At 52.0% G+C, this 19,891-nt stretch overlaps 1 protein-coding gene across 5 annotated transcripts in view; it reads right to left on the reverse strand.

Annotated features, from left to right (window-relative positions):
* Window positions 1-19,891, reverse strand: part of GLG1 (golgi glycoprotein 1) — a 61,573-nt gene that overhangs the window by 38,789 nt on the left and 2,893 nt on the right. The window contains exon 1 of one of the 5 annotated variants that reach the window (XM_021408331.1): window positions 19,240-19,620. The exons of 3 other annotated variants lie outside the window; for them this stretch is intronic. In XM_021408331.1, coding sequence (XP_021264006.1) covers window positions 19,240-19,461 — 222 coding nt within the window. In that variant the 5' untranslated portion in view covers window positions 19,462-19,620. Of the gene's footprint in view, window positions 1-12,974; window positions 13,276-19,239; window positions 19,621-19,891 lie in introns of those variants that run through there. One more of the 5 variants, XM_021408332.1, reaches the window with a different exon arrangement.

Here is a 19,891-nt window from a genome sequence, read left to right on the forward strand (position 1 = left end):
CACCTAGGGCAGAGCACAGTGCATGGGTCTGCAGCATGAGGCAGGGTTCAATTTCTTCACTCTGACCTCAAACAAACAAACATTTATCACCACAGCACGCAGAGATATGGCAGATAACCCAGGACCTGCTAAACAAGGAGGCTATCAGGCTGCTAAAGGGAAAATGACTTCGGAGCCGTGTCCTTCCTGCAGGTAACAGCAGAGCTTTTGTCCCCAGCGCGCCGTGCTGCGGCGCACGGCTACAAGGAGGCAATTCAGGGCTCAGGTGTCAGGCAGCCAGCCTTGCACTGCCGCAGCAAGGCAGGGAGCAAGAAGCAGCTCGGCGAGCCCAGGCAGCTCCTGCAGGCCTTCCCTCCCCACTGCCAGCCCAGGATGGTCCGCAGCACTCCGAGGAACAGGGGCAGATGCAGCAGCCCAGGCAGGGATCCACGTGGCTTCTGTGATAAGAGGAAACCGCCCGTGCCCCAAACCTGCTGGAACATCCCACAGCATATGGCACATCCAGCACTCCTGCAAGCATCATGTGGGGTTAAAAAAAGAGCAAGTTAAACTGGTGATAATTCAAGTCCAAAACAGATGAGAAGACTTCGTAATTTACTTACACGTTTAGTGAGCAATAAAAGTTAAACTTGTTAAGCTAAGCTTGAAATTCCCTCTAATGCCCGGGAGCTGCCGGTGCTACAAACAAATGCAATGCTGCTGTGTTAGCAGCAACCTCTGAAGGTGGTCGCTCGTGCTTTTAGAGGAGCGGGCTGGAAGCACGGCACTGTGTGCACACAGCTCCCGAGCGCCAGCTCCCACATCCTTTGTGGATCTCCCATGAACATTTCCCTACACCGCCACACAGAGCCAAAGCGTGCCGTGCTGCCAGCCAGCAGCCTGAGGAATCATCCCCTCTTCGGTCCCGCTGCTGGCAAACAACGTGTCACCAGTTACATGCACCTACCGACCGCCTCCGTGACACACAGAGCTCCACTCATTCCTCAAGCTTGAGTCCACGAGCTCACTGTCCGCTTGAATGCCACGGAAGCCTAGCAAGCCTTACTCTTTCCTACGTAGCTTTGCCAAGAAATGAACACCATTTTAGTACCCGTCATGTTTTGCTGGCCACAGAACGATGCCTGGCAGGCTGCGTGCCTTTCCTCCTCGCTCTTCTTACAAATACCCCCTTTCTGCAGTGACGGAAAATGCTCCAGTTTGGTTTTGGATGCGTTGCAAGTGACTGCAGATCACCGTGCAGCTGAAGGGCATACGAGAATTCTGACAGCCCAATGAGGCCAACATCCCTGCAGATTCTTTACTGCCAGCTGGGTGCCAGCTGCCCTCTCCTGCAGCTCCTCCTGCTTCCGTCCCTGCATGGGGGGCCCTGAGCCCTGCAGCTCTCTTTGCAGGGACCTTCCTCATTTCAACACCAGCCCCATGCATCACGGGGTGTTCTAACGCTCAGCACGATCAAAGCAAACTCATCCCAGATGTCTGCGTTTGCTCTTGCCTTGCTGCACTTCTCCATTCTCCTGGAGGTTTTCCAGCCCATCCTGATGCGCTGCAGAGCAAGACGAGCCCTGAAGTTATATCTTTGCCACAGAAGCTCAGGCAGCATTCCCCAAAGCACCTTTCTGAGCAAGTGCTGTTTGCTCACCCCCTGCTCCCACAGCTAACGGAATGCTGTGCTGCAAAGCAAAGCAACACAGCTCCAGCTGCAGCCAGCTCCGTCACCCAGCTGCCCCTGCCCAGGGCTTTGCTCAGCACCAGCAGAGAACAATACTCCCAGCATCCAATATTCACATTTTGGCTTGTTATTCAAAGCATTACTCCTATTTTCCATGCTCCAAGCCACACATTGTTCCCCCAGGAGAGCTCTCCTCCCTTCTTCCAGTGGGGCACAGCTGTCCCATCCGTCAGGGGCCCTGTCCCCAAGGAATGTGCCCATCGCCCAGGGCAGGAGCAGCGCCGCTCTCACCCCCATGACTTCCATCCACACATTCCACCCCGAACCAAAATAAGCCGGCACCCAAGCAGGTGGGAGGCAGACTCAGCTAATTTTAACTCCTGCCAGCTCTCCTACTCAGAGGGGAGAGAAACCAAATACCTCAAAGCAGCTCGACCGCAAACCACAGGAAGAGCAGCGTTACTCTGAAGCCTTCCCTCCCCAAGGAGGCTGTCCAGGGCCCCGCTCTCACCCAATGCTTTAAGGCTGAAGACAAAGCAAACCTTGAATGGTAGAACCATTAAGGCTGGTAGGGAGCTCTCAGAACCCCCGGCCCACCCCCACCATGCCCACGGAGCACGTCCCTCAGAGTCCCTTCTGCGCCTTAATTAAATCTCCACTTCCACCCAGAAGCGGCCCGATGAATGGGAAGGTAATTTGGCAGATAATGTCTTGCCGTTTTAAAGCATTATTAAAAAGACAGAAACATTAAGATGCAAGCATTTAAATAATTACAGAGCAGATCTGTTTAGTCAAGAAAAATACCAAGCTTAGCGATAAAGGCTAAAATTAGCTGCAAAATAATATAGCCAGACTAGAAAACTCCAGAAAAATTACTGCTGTGTTCAAGCAAAACTGAAATTGCTCCAATCCAGGCTTCGAGCCTACTCGTATCAACCTGGGAGTCACACACACTGCAAGCTGATCTCCCCCACTCCTGGTTCTCCTGTCATTAAGCCTACCAAAGAAATAATGAAAAGAGCAGAAAGCCAAGATGAGGCCAGCTGATCCCTGCGTCCTTAGGCGCAGCACAGAGATCGGAATCCTTCTTCCTGGAGATGGATGCAACGCAGCACAGCCAGCAACGCAGCACAGCCAGCACACTTAGCTTTTCTGCATGCAAGCGGATGGTAAGATTGCAGCAAACCTATGGTGTTAGTGCCTGTACTTTGGACGGCTGGAGCTGATGATCTTGGGCCTTTTGCAGCCTTAACCATTCTAAGAGAAATGCAGCGCTGCTTCACTTCTGCCTGCCCAAAGATAGAGCGCTCCATCCCAAAGTCTTTCCGAAAAGCAAGGCACTCAGGGAATGTAGCAAACCAACTGTGCTGGGATAAACGGCGGCTTGGTTTTAAGCCCAACAGGAGGAAGGAGGTGGAAACAGCATCGAAGGCAGCCGCCTGCACGCTGCATCCTCTGCTACGCGCTACCCATGCTTAGCACTGAGGCTTTCCTTCAGCAGCGCCCGCGCACGCGGAATGGAAGCGATCGCTGCCCGCTCGCTTCTCACGGGGAACTGCATTTCATACGGCAGGAGTTCTCCAGCGAGGTTTATTGGAGCCATCTGCACCAATAAGGAAGTGAGTCAGCAGCCGCCGGCAGCCCTGATTCACCGCCCGGCGCTTGTGCTATTTAGGAATTTGCGTACAGCACGCAGGGCAGAGGCGAGCGACAAGCCGCTCTGAGAGACGGGATGTAAAACACAGCCCAATTTACAGGAGTTTGGTTTTGCTTTGCTCGGGCAGCACAGGCTCGGCCCGGCGCTGCGCGGCAGAACTCCAGCCTGGATAAATCATAACGTTGTCTTTATGTTACTGGAAGGAAAGCAAATTCTGTTTATTTTAACCCCGGATAAAATCACTTGGACTTTCTCCAGCGAAACTCAATGCGAATAAGTCCCCAGAGATGCCGAGGAGGCAAGGTTACCGTGGGATCGGTAACGAGCTAGCAAACGAGAACCCTGCCTGCCTTCAGAACCGGCAAACAAAGGCCCCGTTACGGCACCGGACCCAGCGCCTTTCCTCAGCTCGCCCCTCGCAGAAATCCACACACCCTGCCCGTCCCCACAGGGTGCACGTGCTCCCACAGAGCTGGCTCCCAGCACAAGGCCGCGTCTCCACCGCCACGGAGCACAGCCCCTGCTGCACCCTGCGTCCCCAAGAGCTCCCCTCCGAAGAGCAGCGGGGTTTTCAGCCCGAGCTCTTCCCCTTGATAGCTACACGGGGCCGTTCAGCCAAGCGTTTTGCTTGGAAATCCTGAATGCGATGGTAATTCAGAGGATTTAAAGCGATGCCGCGCTAAGCAGCCAGATCAGCTTCCCTCAGGCCAAGGGAAGAAATTGTAGCTGGCCAGCTTTACACAGATGAGCAAGTTTGAAAAAAAAAAAATAAAGACGTATTTGATGCTGGATGTTAAAAGAGAGCTCAAGGAGCTTTCTGGAAAGCAGCGCTGGTAGAAAGATGTCTTACCGGTACGTGGTGAGCCAGACACCTGCACACAAATCCCTCCAATTACTGTTTCCATAACTCCTACTTAAAAAGCTATGAATAAAGACAAGCTGCAATTAAAGAGACTGAGCACACCTCCGGTTTTCTCTGCTAATAGCTGTGGAGTGGAAATAACAGGGGAGGAAGGGGCAGGGGAGGAAAAGGAAAACCCAGCTGCTGCCGTGCTACTCAACCACAGCACCACTGCTGCGCCAGTCGCGCTCAGAACATCAGGGTTCAACCAGCAGCCCCAGTGCTCGGAGCTGGCCAACGGTTCTTCCTCCCAGTTGTGCCTGGCTTTGTTGTTAGCGAGCCAGAAGGCTGAGATCCTGCCTGGGACAGCCAGGGCAGGCTGCAAGGACTGGGATGTAACTAGCAAGGGAGAGGCGATGGCCTCAAGTTGCACCGGGGGAGGTTCAAGTTGGATATTAGGAACTATTTCTGCTTCAAAACAGCGGTGAGGCACTGGCACAGCTGCCCAGGGAGGTGTGAAAGTCACCATCCTTGGAAATGGTCAAGAACCATGAGGATGTGGCACTGAGGGACGTGGTGGGGTGGGGTTTGAGTTGGGGGTCTGAGAGGTCTCTTCCAACCTTAACGATTCTATGACAAGCACAGGAGCAACACTGCACCTTCGCCCTGATTCTTCCATTACAACTACAAGAGAACCTCAGAGTTACTGTACGTAGCGGGTAGCGGGTCAATGGCGGTGACGTGTTGCACTGTTGACTGGTTTGAAGTTACACATTAAAGCAATGTTCTCCTACCATCTCAAGGCCATTCCTCTCCAGGCACGGAAATCCACAGCAGACAACACCCGGTTTTCAGGAACGCTGCCATGATGCTGATGGCAATACCCAGGCAGCCCTCACCGCAGAACTTGGTAGCATTTTGTCCCACCCACTAAGCAGAATAAAGATGCTTTCCTTAGAAGACAGCACTTGAAACAGTATAAAGGGATTTGTTAAAGTCCTAAAGCAGACCAAAGTTCCTACCAACCACCCCACTCCTTGCTTTCCCCTCACCACGCTGACTCCGATCCGCTCTCGTTGCTCTATGCCCTCACGTAGACGCATTTTTTTGCCCACTGCAAACATTTAAGCCCTTTGCGTGCAGATTATTATCTGGATGATAAGAAAAAAAAAATGCTGGCGTAGTGCAGCTTTTGCAACAACAAGGTGAGATCTGAAAGCGTCAGGCACAGGTCAACCCTGCTGGAAAACAAAGGACGACTCTGGCCGCCTGGGATCTCCCTGCCTGGCTTTGGAGAGGTCTTTGTACGCAGGATGAGAGGAAACGAGGTGTCAGCCTCCACACAGAAGGGCATGCAGCTTAGGAACTTACCCACCAATTAGAAACACCTGCATGAATGGCTGGCTAAGGTCACCACTCAAGAGCAGGGCAGAAGCTGGAAACACCATTGCCCTGGGATTGTTTAAGGCACGATAAAACGTGGAACAGAGGCGTTCGATGCATTAAATTGTGCAGAAAGAAGTCAGATATTCCCAAACAAAGCTCTGCAAGGTAGGAGCATCCCTAGTAAGCGTGCACGTGGCACAACGTGCAACTGATCCCTCTGTTATAGGGCACGCGCACTCTTTTTAATGAATTTAGCAAAACATACACTGAAAATTAGCACCTACAGCATTACTTGGGTAGGAGCCCAAACATGACACGACAAGAGCTGGAGGCATCCAAAAAATGAAAGCAGACAGAGAGAAGGAACTCCCGAGCATCACGAGGCATTCAGATGCAATCCTCGGGGTTCCCCCCACCCCCCAGTAAAGGGACAGTGCTCATCCACAGGTTTCCTTCCACTTTTGAAGGCGATGAGGAGAGATGCTGCCTCGTGTAGTGAGTTCTGCAAAGGCACAACTCACAGGGAGTGCCAGCGCAGGGCATGGCAATGTCCTCCATCCCCACTGTCTCAGGAGCAAGAGGCAAGGACAGAGAAGCCTTACAGCAAGCTAAGGACTGCCAGCTTTAGACAGCATTCACTTTATTGCACACGGACCAAGCGTTCCAAAGGCAGCATGTTCAGGCTCCCTGAAGCCTGCAAAATTGAATTTAGTAAATTCAGGTTCACATTTGTAGCTGTACAAGAGCACTTAACGCGTTACCTGAGGCAACCGGATTAATATGGATATTTTTTAAATGGATAATCTAGGAAATTACCAAACAAGACTTGACACTGCAGTCAAGAAGAGACAACACTGTGGAGAAACTCCGAACTATCCCTACACAAGAAAATATATTTTTAGCTCATCCTTTTCCCAAAACAGACCCTAAAATAATCAGCTCCAACACAAACCCTATGGAGGATTCACTTAAGTGGCACAGCTATGCTGCAGAGAATCCCCCCCTGAAAACAGCCCCAAAACCACACCACCACCCTCCCTGCTTATCCTCAAGAACTTCCATGGAGCAGTTCAGCTTATCTGCTGCTTTCTGCTGATCTGCAGCCGGTCACAGTGGTCTCAAGGGCTGCCAGTGGGGGCACTGGATGATGCAGGGCAACTGGAGAGCGGTCAAGCCGAGCTACGGCAGACCCACACCCTCCAAACCAACCCCAGCACTCAGGGATAGGCCAGAAGCCAGCAGAAAAATCTGTATTCTTTTCTCTCCAGCACAAACAAGATCATCGAGCCAAATATTGATGTCCTGGGAACCTCGGAGACCAACGAAGGGCACAAACCTGCAGGGAAGCCATGCTCACATGCTGACTCCCCCGAGCCATTCTTAATAGATAAGAGTTCTGCTGTGCCAGAGCTGCAGCCAATTCTGCAGGCAAACTGGATGAGAAGAGGCAGCGAGTTGCAGATTGGTATCTGTAACCCTACCATACCGCATGCATCTTCCTGTGCTAGATGCGCTGCGCTTCTCAGAACAAAAAAAGGCAAAAAAAAAAAGCTAATTTGTTCCTTATCAGTTATATTGGTAATTATACGTGAGAGCCCATGACTTGCAAACCTAGCACTCTGCAGGCAAGCACCGCGTTGCTAGAGATGCACAGGAAAACCCTGACACCAAACCCACCCAGATGCACTCTGCTGCTCCAACCAAGCTCCCAGGCTTGTTATCACAAGCACTAGCACCGCAGCTTCCCACGGGTTCACGTGTTTGCAAGTAATAACTTCAGGCAAAGAAGGCTCCTGCCATTTGAATTTGCAAAGCTGCTTCTCAGAGTGCAAGTGCTGCTACCCCGCTGCCAGCCCCGCGTCCTCAAGTAGGCATCTTCAAACAAGTGACAGCCCTCAGAAACCAGAGCGGTGCCACGCATCCTCACGATGCACACTTGCAAAGAAAGCACGTTATTCAAGAATATATTCTTCTCTCATGCTTTCCAGCGAGCCAGCCTTGACTGATTTCCATTGCTAGAGTCAGACGAGGATCACTTGCTGAATGCAGCATCCCCAGAGCTCTGCAGTAAAACTTGCTTCTGCAAACCCAGCCTCAGTGCAGCTTGCTCTTAGGAAGGGGGCAGTGGGTGTGGGGTGGTTTGCCTGCCCAAAGGGGTCCAGCACCAGCTCTGCAGCTCACCACAACCACTGGGACCCACTCCAGAACCGGGGGGAGCAACTCTCCAACGCAGCGCAGGACACTGGACTAGCAGATTTCTCTATGTCCTACTTTAAAAGCAGAGCAGACGATTGCATAGACTCGATTCCCAATAAGCACCAAGCTCAGTGACCTCCTGCATCCTTGAGCCGACCTTTGTTCTGCACACCAGGGTGTGCATTTCTGGATGGCTGCCTCCCGGAGCAGCCCTGCCACGCAGGAAGCCTTGTTGGAGCAGGCGAGGTCCTCCTGGTGCAGGTGGGGCTCACAGCCAGTTCGCTGCCCCTCCAGACAAGGAAAAGGGAGCAAATCTATCAATTATTCAAACTGAAGGCTTGATCCTTCTTCCCCAATCTTCTATTTAAAGTTGCAGTGGGAGGAGGATTAGCAGGCTGAGGCTTTATACTACCAAGGCAGGAAACGCGTGCAGCTTTCGGGCTTTGAGCAGCAGCAGCACAGCACACCCCAGACAACCAAAAGCAGGCTTTCCCTGCACCAGAATTAACAGCATTTTGTTGACAGTCTGATGTTTCACCGTTGCTCTCCCGCAAAGCTGATGCTGAATTTCAGAGGTGGGGGCAAAACGGGCTTTTGAGCACTTCCCTGCCTCATTCTTATCATTCCAAATCTGCTCGTTTTGCATTACGGATCTTCCTTAATTGCCAGCACTAGAAGCAAGCTGCGAGCAGAAAGCCAAGCGGGTTTTAACATCCCCTGAGCAGTACGACAGTACGAAATCAGCTGCTACAGACCTGGCAGCAAGGGATGCTCGAAATGAGCAGGTTCTTGAGGACGGGGGCACAGCCCCACTCTGTGCCTGCTGCGATGCCTCCCGAGGAGCGCTGGGCAGCCCATCCTGCCCGCTTTCCTGGCAGGCAGCTGCAGTGAACCAGCATCCAACTGACAGAGTTACAGACCGCTCTGCTTGAAGGGAGGCAGAGGAGCCATTTGGCAGCAGGGGGATTGCTGTGCTTTGGTGGGGGCTGCAGCTGAACAGATGCTGGGGATTTCCCTGCCTAATGCACATTAGCACTTAGTATTTGCAATCCCAATCCCCAGCACCGAGCAGTTAATTTGCATGTTAATTAGAAGCAGGTCACCAGAAAATTACACCAGGCATCCTTTCTGTGCTGACTGGAAGGGGCAGGGAAGCTTTTTTCCCCTGAACGCCCACATCTCTGCAGGCACATCTCCTGTGGCCAGCGAGCTGCCCAGTCTCACCCTGAGCCCAAGCGCATCCATGCCCACACACACATCGCATCACAAACTGCTCTGAGACCAGACACCTTCTGAGGCTCGCAGAGCAAATAAGCATGTCTGAGCAATAGAAGAAATAACAGGAAACGATTCTAACCAGAAAGCCTCCTGCTTTCATATAGTGTGAACTGCATCTGAAAGATGAGCTGTGCAAGAGAGCTGAGCTCGAGTGGGACCAGCTACGCCTTGCACGCTCACCCCGTCCCGCTTGCTGCTCACATCTCTGGGCAGGGGCAGCATCAAGAAGGGACAGCAGAGAAAAGGATTTGACATGGGCACAGCCATCCCTTTGCTCACACTGGCACATCAAACACCATAGTTATCACCGTTGTTTGAGGAGCTGCACTGCCAAACTAGGTTGAGCCTCCCAGAATTAATGGTTGGTCAAAGGTGCGGGTTCAGCCAGTGACTCAGCTCACAGCTCGGTCCTGCAAGCAAGCAGCAGGCGTAACTGAGCACACAGCAACAAGTCACGGCACAGAAGACTCCTCTGAACCCAGCAACAGCAAAGAAAGCATTTCGTGTACATATATCATAATGGAATGAATGAAACCACCTACGGTTTGGTCAAAGATATCCTTGCCTTTTCCTGCAAAGCTGCTGCAAACCAAGGAAAGTGCTCTGCGCCAGCTCAGCCAGCTGCAAAGTTCTCTTTGATTTTAATCAGCAGCAGCGTTTGAACTCCTTGCACCCAGCCTGCAAGGGAGCCTGCACAGCAACACCTCCCTGCGTCTGATTTTAACACCTAATTAAGCAGGTTTCCAAGCACGGCATGCCGAGCCGGGGACCACCAGCCGTGCTGCCTCTTTAATAACACTTACTGCAAGGAACACAGCACCGTGCCTGACTCGCCAAGAAACAACCTGCTTTTGTTTCAAGTACCTAAAAGGAAAGCCGAAAACTCAATTATGTTATTAGCTAGGGAATTACACGAAATTAAGCGGTAAATGATGAAAATCCTGTCATATCACTGCATAAACTCATTGTGTGAAGTCTGAAGGGCTGTGGCCTTTTCTCCATGCCTGCTTGGAGGACAGCAGCTCGACAGCTGCTGCTGGAAATCCAAGCAGAGCACACAGGGTCTGCGCTGGGAGTTCACGGCAATACAAGGACAGAGTGGGCTTGCCTGTTCTCAGAGCACTTTTCCCACATGGCTGAAGTCTCCAACATGCTCCACTGCCAAGCAGGCGTTTCTTCCTGCAGCAAAGACCCTAAGTAAAAGGGTTTGAAGAAGAAAACACAAACCACCAGCGCTCTGATGGCTCTATTCGTTCCCAACCTCCTTGGCGGGAATGAGCACATGATTACAGAAGGAACTGCTCTCATTGGACTGAATCACAGAATCGTTTGAGTTGGAAGAGAGCTGCAAAGGCCACCTGGTCCCACTCTGCAAGGCACAGGGACACCCACAGCTCCATCAGTGCTCAGAGCCCAGTGCAGCCTGACCTTGGCTGTCTGCAGGGACGGGGCATCTCTGGGCATCCCAGCACTCCTTTACTGCAGCAGTTCAGCAGCCGTGCAACCAGGCCACGACGGAGGGTAGCCACACCTCCTGCAAGCACAAAAGCACTGAAGAACGGTAACTGCAGAGAAGTTATTTGTTAAGCTTTTATTTGAAGAAAATAACTCCCCTGAGGTTGGCTCCTGTCCCTTCAGACCCACCACTGGGGGACAAGTCCCACCCCAGCTGAAATTCCCTGTCTGTTCATATCACTCCTGAGCTCACGTTCAGCCCAGGAATGCAAGCCATCGTTTCCAGCCACTCCTCGGAGCGCACAGCACTGTGACCTGCCAGTTAATTTTATCTCTAGTCATGCTTGAACAATCCCTCGATAACAGAACAGGGACTTTTTCCTTTCAACAAGAGCTGTATCAACAATGAAACAAAGCAGACGAGTTCAGCACAAAAGCACCACCACCAGTGGAAGATAAGAGAACACGGAGCGCGTGCTCCGCAGTTACGCTAAGGCATGAAATTCCAGCTTCCCACTCGTTTCCGAGGGAGCAGTGAACCAAGTCTGCACGCTGCTGTTCTGCCTGTTCATCTGGAAGCCTCAAGGAGGAGGTTTTCCTCCACGTGCTGCTGTCGGAGTGCACCGAAGGCCCCCAGCAGTCTCATATCACCTCCCACCCGTTTACCAACTCCACCAGCACCTGAGCTGCCCCGCGCTGAGCACACAGGGAGCAGGAGCCACCCGTGTGATGAACCTGCTGCTCCTCAATGAGCCACGCAAAGAACTCAGGTAGCAAAGCCCTGAGCCGTGGCAATACGGGCTGACTGCTGCCTTGCTGCTCCAGCATCGTGCTCATACATTCCTTCTTCATTTGCGCCCGCCCGTGGTGAGGTGTTACTAGGAGCACCTCATACACGGGCTTGCTAATTAGCTGGAAAACGTGAAGTCTCTTCTCATCCGACGTCCTTAATAGAACCAATTCAAACACAGTACTTTATCCCTTAAGGGTAAGGCCGCCTGCCTGATGTTAATTAACACCGAGCCCAGTGCAATTCATACGCAAGAAAAGGGAGCAAACCACGTCTGAGATACCATCAGAGATGGCTTTATGCGGGTCGCACCACGGATGTTCTGTGTACAAGCAAATATTTACAGGAACTCCTGCTCCTGTACAGAGCCATACCCACACATCTGCCTTTTCAGCCTACACCAAGCACGCAGAGCAGGTTGCAACCTAAAGCAGAAGGCAGATCTCATTAGGGAACTCCAACTAATAGGCCTGCACGTTTTAATACATTTACAACAAACTATTAAGACGAAAAACTCAGGTTCTCTACTAGTATCAGCTCTCAGACCAATTTCTTTACCTACGTCTCCCACCAAAAACTCAACGTTTCTGGAAGAGCTTCGCCTCCGGTGTTCAGTTACCAATGGCCCCAAAGTCACAAAGCCCTGGTGAGCCAGCACTACAAACCAAGTGCCTCCAGTTGTTTTGATGAGATGCAGAAGATTTAAAATATATAGTGAGAGCAGATTTAAAAAAAATAAAATAAAATAAAATCTGCCAGTAGCTTCAGGTCTCCGGTGTATCGATCAAGAACTTAATAAAGTAATTAGCCAGGGTTCATTAAAACATGCTTTCCATTAGGTATCTGATCTGAATTCATTTACACAGCCATGTAGCACAGGTGCAGAATTTTAACCCCCTTGAGCCCAGCTCGCCACAACACGGACAGTTCCTCCCATTACGGCTTCAGCAAATCCCTGGCCCTGTCCTGCATGGAGCCAAATCCTTCCTCCTCCCGCCTGGAGCGGCACCTCCAAGCGGTGATGAACCCCATCCTGAGACACTGAGGTCACCACAGCTCAGTCTCTCCTGAGAACGCTTCCTGGGTGCACAACAAATGCAACAGCACATGGTGGGGTATGACTTTCCAAGGAGCAGTGGGGTGCAGCTTTCCAGGCAACGCTCTCCTTTAAGCGTTCCACTGATGCACCCCAAAGAAGCCAGAAAGTTGGGACAGCAGAGCCCTAGGATCGTGTTCCCCTGCCTGACACAAGGCAAATCACTCAGCTCAAAGGGGAAGCCTAAAAATGTACGTAGGACTGGCCCGTTCCATCACTGCTACCGCTGCGTGCAGAGTTCACGAGCAGCAGGTCCTCCATCAGCTGAAACACACGGTACACGCTCCTCCAAAACAGACAAATGCATTCCCAGGACAATCCCTTCTTCAAAAGGGAGCACTGAGAACAGGAAAGCTCCGAAATCAAACCACGTGGAAAGCAATGAGACAAATAAGCTGCAGTAAGATCTTTGTACGCAAGAGCTACATCCGGATGGCAACAGCTATACCCAGCACACGGCGGTGCACCCAGAGAGATCTCTCCCTGGGGAAGGGCTGACCACCCCGTCCCAAAAGGGCTCTCTTGAGATGGTGCTGAATAATGACATCTTTCTTCCCAAGAGCAGTGAGTTTCCTGAACAGGACCACCCCACTGTGCCAGCCTTACCGCTGCGGTACGACGGAGCACCGCAATGCCTCCAAAGCCGTGAGTGCCATTCATCACACGGATCCCAGCTCATGCTCCAAGCTTGCTGCAGATCACCCGCGACCTGGCAGGCATTGTTAGCACAGGTGCGAGACAATTTCAGCAAGGCATCCCCTAAGAACGTGGGGACGAGCTGCTTGTGTCCCTTCCTTCTTCCTCCAGCCGCTCCCAGGCTCCTCCTCACATTCAATGGAGCAATTCCAGTTTCTCTCGAAGGACGGACACCTCCAGCAATCCTACAGCCCACACCTTCCAGACAGTAACCAGCAGCTCTAAGAGCAGGTAAGCTCTCCAGGGCAGCAATATCCTGCCCCACACCACACCTCTCTTTGAGGAAAGCCCCAGGCATGGGTGCAGCCATAGCAGGGTGCTGCTCTCCCAGTCCTGAGCTCGTTCTGGACTGAAACCAGCTGTGGATTTGCTACAGGAGGATGAAGAAACACTTCAACCCCACTGAGAGGCTACAGACAAAAGGAACCCGGACTTGTTCTTCACAAAGTGCTTTCCATGGATTAGAGCTAGCAACAGGCGGCAGGAAAGGATGCAAACACCAAGTAACTCACATCCACACCCGCTGCACAGCGAGCCCTGCCAGTAAGCGCGTTAAACACCGGCAGTTTTTGGTACGGAAATGAACACAGCAACGTCTCCTCCAGTCGAGAGACTAATTAAGAAACGAAACTGCAATTTGCTCGACACTAAAAGATGCTAACCATCCCCAAGACTACACAGGCAAACCTCAACTGCTATGGAACCTGCAATGCTGACAGGAAAAAACAAAAACAAACCTCACCTCCGCTCGCAGCTCCGAGACAGACTCGCTGCTTTGCCCACGCTCACCACCTGCGACCCGCTCTGCTGTTGCTGAGGATACCAAAGCAGAGTTATTTTAACCAGAAACTCCAGTCCCTTGAGCGATGCAGGACCACAAGACAGGTTCTCATCCACATCCAGCCCAAGCTGAGCACTGTCAGCAGCAGGCACCCGGCAGGTGTGCTTCAGTTCGGTGCCTGCCGACAAGCCCTGCTGCCTGGAACACCACGACAAGCCTCCCCAGCCTACTGCTATTCTGGAAGGTTCAACTGACTGTGCATCTCTTCCAGGGGAAGAGGGCACCTTCCTACCATTATTTCATCCAGTGGAGAACAGTGAAGCTTTAAGATAAATACTTCCACGGCCGAAATCCCAGCAACGTGCCACGCGATCCAAGAAGCAAGAGGTTCTAACAGAAGCCTCTGAATTGCTCTTTATGAATCCAATCGGTCTTTCCAGCTGCTGTCTTCCCTGCCATCAGGCCAGCCCTGGGATTTTTACCAGAAGGCCACGGGACTTCCACGAGATATTACAGCCTATTTCTAGGAAAACGAGTACTTCCTAGACAAGCACAGGCCAGAACAACAGTTCTTATACCTTGTCCTGGAAAGACTTAATGAAGATGACTCGGCTAGCACGGCTTTGGTTTGACATCGGAAAAATAACAAATGCGAAAAAAATCCACATTGTAAGAAAAAGAAGAGCACCCACCTTCACTGTTCAGCATGGCCATGTGCTCAAAAGCAGAGAGGTGGAGAAGACCGAGTCCTTCTCCCATCACTTCCAGGAGGCTTCAGGACCAGGAAAGCATCTGTGCAGCTGCGTTCTGCAACTACATCTTCGGGGCAGGCTGCCCAGGGAGGGGGGGAGTCACCATCCCTGGGGGTGTCCCAGAGCCATGGGGATGTGGCACTGAGGGACGTGGGCAGTGGGCACGGTGGGGGTGGGCTGGGGTTGGGATCTGAGAGCTCTTTTCCGACCTTTCTGATTCTACTCCAATCCGTTGCCAGAAAGATGCAGATCTGACAATCCACGCTGCTCCAGCAGCCAAGCTCCAGCCAAGCTCACCAGCATACACAGGAGGAAGCTCCGTGCTGAAGCCCTGAATTCAGGTCTGAACACGTAGCACAGCATACCCAAAAGAGTGCTACCAACAGACAGGGCCCAAAATGACAAAAACATGACACAGGGCTAAAGAAAGCTGTAAGCTCTATAAATATGGAAGCAAAGGACTGCACTGGCGCCGCTCAAATTTTACCCATGTGCGACATTTGTGGAGCCAAGCCATTATTTTCAATACCTTCCAGAGATGACCTCCTGACTCCTCTCACTTGATGGCTGTTAACATGATGAGGAGGCGTGCACCACGCGAAGCAAGAGCTGAAAGAAAACCATGCCAAACCCCACACGAGGGTCAGAGAATCTCAGAGGTTCTCTCTGTACAAGAGGTACAGAGGATCTCAACCATTTCAGCATCTCCACGGCTGTGGAGGGCCAGCAAAGCGACTGACCCTTCTAATGACCCAGAAATCCAGGCTTACTACTCCCATACGGTAGGTAGCATCGTGCAGGCTAGCTCAGATGATGCCCTCTTGGTATTCTAGGATACTGTGAACCCCAGTGAGTAACAAGGACATCAGAAGGCAACGTTTATAAAATAACCTTTAAAGGCTTCACAAATTTGTGACGGATTTCACTGGAATGTCTCAAGAGCGGGAAGAATTTGGGAAATTGCTTTGGGAAGAGCTGACATACGAAGAATTATTTAAGCCCCATCAGCTCTCTCCCAAACAGAACAAGTTTAGACTATGGTTTTCTCCAGCAGGACACCGCAAGAGCTGATAAATGCCTGCAGGAGGGGTGGGAAGCGCAGCCCTGCACTTTGTGGCTTGCTGTATCTTTCCTCTCTGTGTAGATCTCACCTCACAGGAACAAAACCAGCACAGCCTTGGGGCGTGTGGAATGGGTTTGATGCAAACAGTCTGAAGGCTCGCTGCTACGTCCTACCTGAGCTGCACCAAACTGTGCTTTTCCAGGGACACCTCCCTGCCCACTGCAGCCAGAGATGAGAGCATTTTCAGTGCTGATCTGTTGCATGTTCATTGCTTGCTAAAGCACTGGGAAGATTCATGAAGAATGTGATACGCTGCAGGTACAACTGCGCCCTGCAAGGTGGACGTACAATCCCATCCCTCCTACAATTAGTCTTCTGCAGCTGTACTTCCATTAAGGCTATTAACAATAAGATGAGAACGAGCACACACCTTCGGAGCTGTGGTTGAGTTGAGGGAAAAGCATGTTTGCTGCTGACACTGGTTGATGCCACACTCAGCTGCTGGGATGCCCTGAGCCAGGCCAGGCGCTCACTGCCTGAGCCCCAGCCCAGCACTCGCAGGGAAGACTCACACTGGAAGTCAGCACTTCATCTTCTTCTGCTCTCAGAAGTAATGACTTCATACGACGAAGCAGAAACGAGATGAGTGAAGATGGCTGCTGCCTGGAAGCTTTCTGCTGAGAAACGAACCCCGTTACTACGCTCACATCTTCGGTCTCCCGCTGCAGACGGTGACTCCAGCAGCTCTGCTTTCCAGCCACAACTGCTGCCAAGTATTTTCTAACCTGTGCTTCTCCTGGTAAGTGGTGACCTGAAATCCAGCTGGATCCCTGTCTGAAAAGCTGGCAGCTGCAGAAAATTCATGTTTTAAGTGGAAAAAATGGATTATTAAGGTTGCCACAAGAAGTCTCCCATTCAAACAGCACTTCACAGCGCACTGTACTTCTCCAGTTCCACAGTGCCTAAGAAGATTTCCCTGCATGTTGCTCTACACTACTCATTAAGAATACAGTTCTGGTTGCCAACCACGAAATGCAGCTCAGACTTCTCCACGCTTCGTTAACGACGCCAGCACAGCGCTCTGAGGGCTGGCAGCAAGGGCTGCACAGCACACCTGCTCCTTGGCCAGTCAGCTCCACCAAGGCCCCAGTCAGCCCCAGTAAGGCAAGACAGCTGTCATCGCGTGCTGTGGTGACAGATCCAGCCACTCACCCATCACCGCCTCAAATATCAGAGCACAGACACTGCACTCGCAGCATCGACTCAGAACTAGCAGACACCAAAAGCAGCAGGGTCACCGCCAGGCTCCTGCAAACAGCCACATAAAACACCCGGCCAACACACCTTGCAGACAACAGCCCTCTGCTTGCACTTACTTACTGCATGTTTGAGTGCTACAATAAGAGGATTACATGAGTATTTATTTGTTTAAACCCCCCCCCCCCCAAATGCAGCCTGAGGCCTCGTGTACGATTCACGCTGTACGCCGCAACACTGAGTTGCTGCAGCGACTTTAGGCAAAGGCAGTTTGTTTCACTGACTTTATGACACAGGTGAAAAGGGGAGGCACAGAGACAGAAGTTAATTTGGGAACGAGGAGTCACTGCGAGCTTCTTCCAGATCTTACTTAGCTCGGCTGGAGAGCGGCGCAGTGCAAGTTGACTCAAACAAAGCCTGGACTGCTGCAGAAAGCCTACAAGCCAAGCAGAATTGAAAGAATTAAACAACAACTGGCAAAACTTTTCTGTAGGGCAATTACTGCAACACTTAAAGAGAATGCACGCTCTGCTGGGTGCGCTCTGCAGCTCGCTCGGAGCAAAGCATGGAACAGGCTGCAAAAAAACGGCTCCATGACCGAACTCCTGAGCATGGGGAGGCCGGGGAGGACCCTGCTGGGGTCCAATGGGCTGGATAGATGATCTTAGGGGTCCTCTCCCACCTGAATGATTCTAAGACACTGAGACAGCCAAGTTCCCATCGTATGACAGGCACGCGTTCAGGGTAAGCTAGGTGCTACTCTTTAAACAAAAGGCAGCACGTTTGCCTGGCTGATTCTGTACAGCAGGGCTGCAGAAGCACCAGTGTTAACCACCCACCCTGCTACACACGTGGCAATGCTTCAGTGCATTGACAGAACCAGCAGCCTTCTCCGGGAGGGATGGAGAACTCCCAAAAATCAGAGAAGCGTTTCACAGAATACACAGAGACAAGAAGACATCTCAGGTACAGCTCAAGCAAAGGCCAACTTGAGACGTGCTCTAACAGGAGCACCTGAAATCAACCCTAAAACCACGGGGAAAGCTGCCAAGGGAAGCCCTGCAGCTCTGACCAGCAGCCAGCGCAGAGCAGCGCCTTCCCAGTGACTGCCCCAGTGCAGAGGGAACCTGGGGAAGGAGGAACCCCGCTCCCAGCCCAGTGCTGGGGAGACCCGCAGACCACCATCCCCAAAATAACAGCATCCCGTGGTGGCAGAAAGCGATCTGCTGACGGAATCAAATTCGTGTGTTTTTTTTTAATGCCATGGCAACCAACTTCACAGAGCTCAAAACGAAATGAGACGAAGATCAAAAAAACTATTTTGAGGCGAGATTTAAAATGAAAAGACAATTACCTAGGCCTTTTATTCATCCAGCTGGGGGGGAGGCTTTTGTTTTTTAATTAGGAAGAGTAACAACCGCAAGGCTTTTCCAAAAGTAATTGCACGTTTTCCCAAGACCAAAACAACCCGAGCCCACCAAGAAAATGGTGCTCACCTGCAGGCAAGCAGTGGCACAGAGAACACCGAGCCAGCAGCTCTGTACCAGAAAACAGGCAGCACGGCATTTGCCTGGAACACTTCCTTCAAAGCAGCCAAGTTTGGGCTGCGCCAAGCCTCCCCTGCATGCCCTCCCCTCCTCCTCACGTCCCTGGAGGAAGCAGGCTTGGAAGATAATCCCCTTTTATCAAACCAAACATCCCAAACCAACGTGCAACCAGCTACGGCAAGCGCCGGTGTGCCAACAGAAACACAGAACCTGGCTTCAAGGGCTGCTCCTCCCGTCGCGCACATCTCCGAGGAGGAGGCACCGTTCCGAGCGTCCCACGTAGCCTGCACCTGCCACAAACCACCAGAAACCCTGCGTCAAGCTGGGCTCGAGGCAGAGCACCAGCTGGGGAGTCCCAGTACAGACACGCAGGCTGCGACTCACGCCGAGCCTAGCACATAGCTGCAGTCCAGTAGTGAATTCAATCTATTAAAATCGTAACGCTTTAAGTTAGTTCAGCTTCAGCTACTAGAAGGAACCGTCCCTTTCTTCCTTAAGGATGTAAGAGCTCCTGAGCTCCCACGGCGAGTGCAGGTGGCTTTGAGTCATCACCAGGTCAACAGCCCTTAGAAGAAAGGGATAACGTTAAGCACAGCCCTTGGCAAAGCTTAAGGTACATTTCCCAGGTTTCTGATCATTGCCTTTAAAAAAAAAAATCCCTTTGCGTGTTGCTGTCTGAACCCGACGGTAGTGCTGCAGGCATGAACAGCCTGCCCTGCATGCCAACCGCCAGCAGCAGGAACCAGAGCAGCCTCCTCCCCTGCTGTGTGCTCACCTGGAAGGCACCTGCAGGTCCTGCAGAGCCATCAGCACCGAGAGGGACGCCCAGCTCAGCAAACAGCCGGTCTTCTATCTGCCTTCCCTCCAAACCCAGACAGGCGCAGCTCAATCCCCAGCCCTCGATTCTTTGCAGCTCTGGGCAGGAATTCCACCCCGGTGCTTTCAATGCCGTAAGAGCCCCAAAATGATGCCAGCATTTGCTCAAACATGAGCTCATGCAGCAGGCTGACTCAAAACAGCCTCCTCTGTTCAACTCAGTGCATCGCTGAGGTTAAACAAACAAATGAAGCTCACCACGCAGCACGACCACAAGCTGCAGGCAGGCCGCCGAGCTCCCAGCTCCTGACCAGGAGAGCGGAACGCCACGAGACGCAGAGGGCACGAGCACACAGCACCTTACAGCCCCAGCACCACCGAAAGAGGCGAAGGCTCCGAGCCAGCGCTGCTGCTTGACCTCTCTGTCCCTCTAACTTCAGAGTGCAAGTGATCCTGCTCAGAGCATCCAGCGAGCCCACACATGGACAGAGCAAGGAGAGACAGGCACAAGCTGTCACATCCCCAACAGATGCACTTCTCCCATCCCTCAGCCAACCCTCAGCACTGCGATGGAGGGACTTCTCCAAGAAGCACTGTCCCTGCAGAACAGA

This window comes from Numida meleagris, chromosome 10 (assembly GCF_002078875.1).
Source record: "Numida meleagris isolate 19003 breed g44 Domestic line chromosome 10, NumMel1.0, whole genome shotgun sequence".
Taxonomy (NCBI): Eukaryota; Metazoa; Chordata; class Aves; order Galliformes; family Numididae; genus Numida; species Numida meleagris.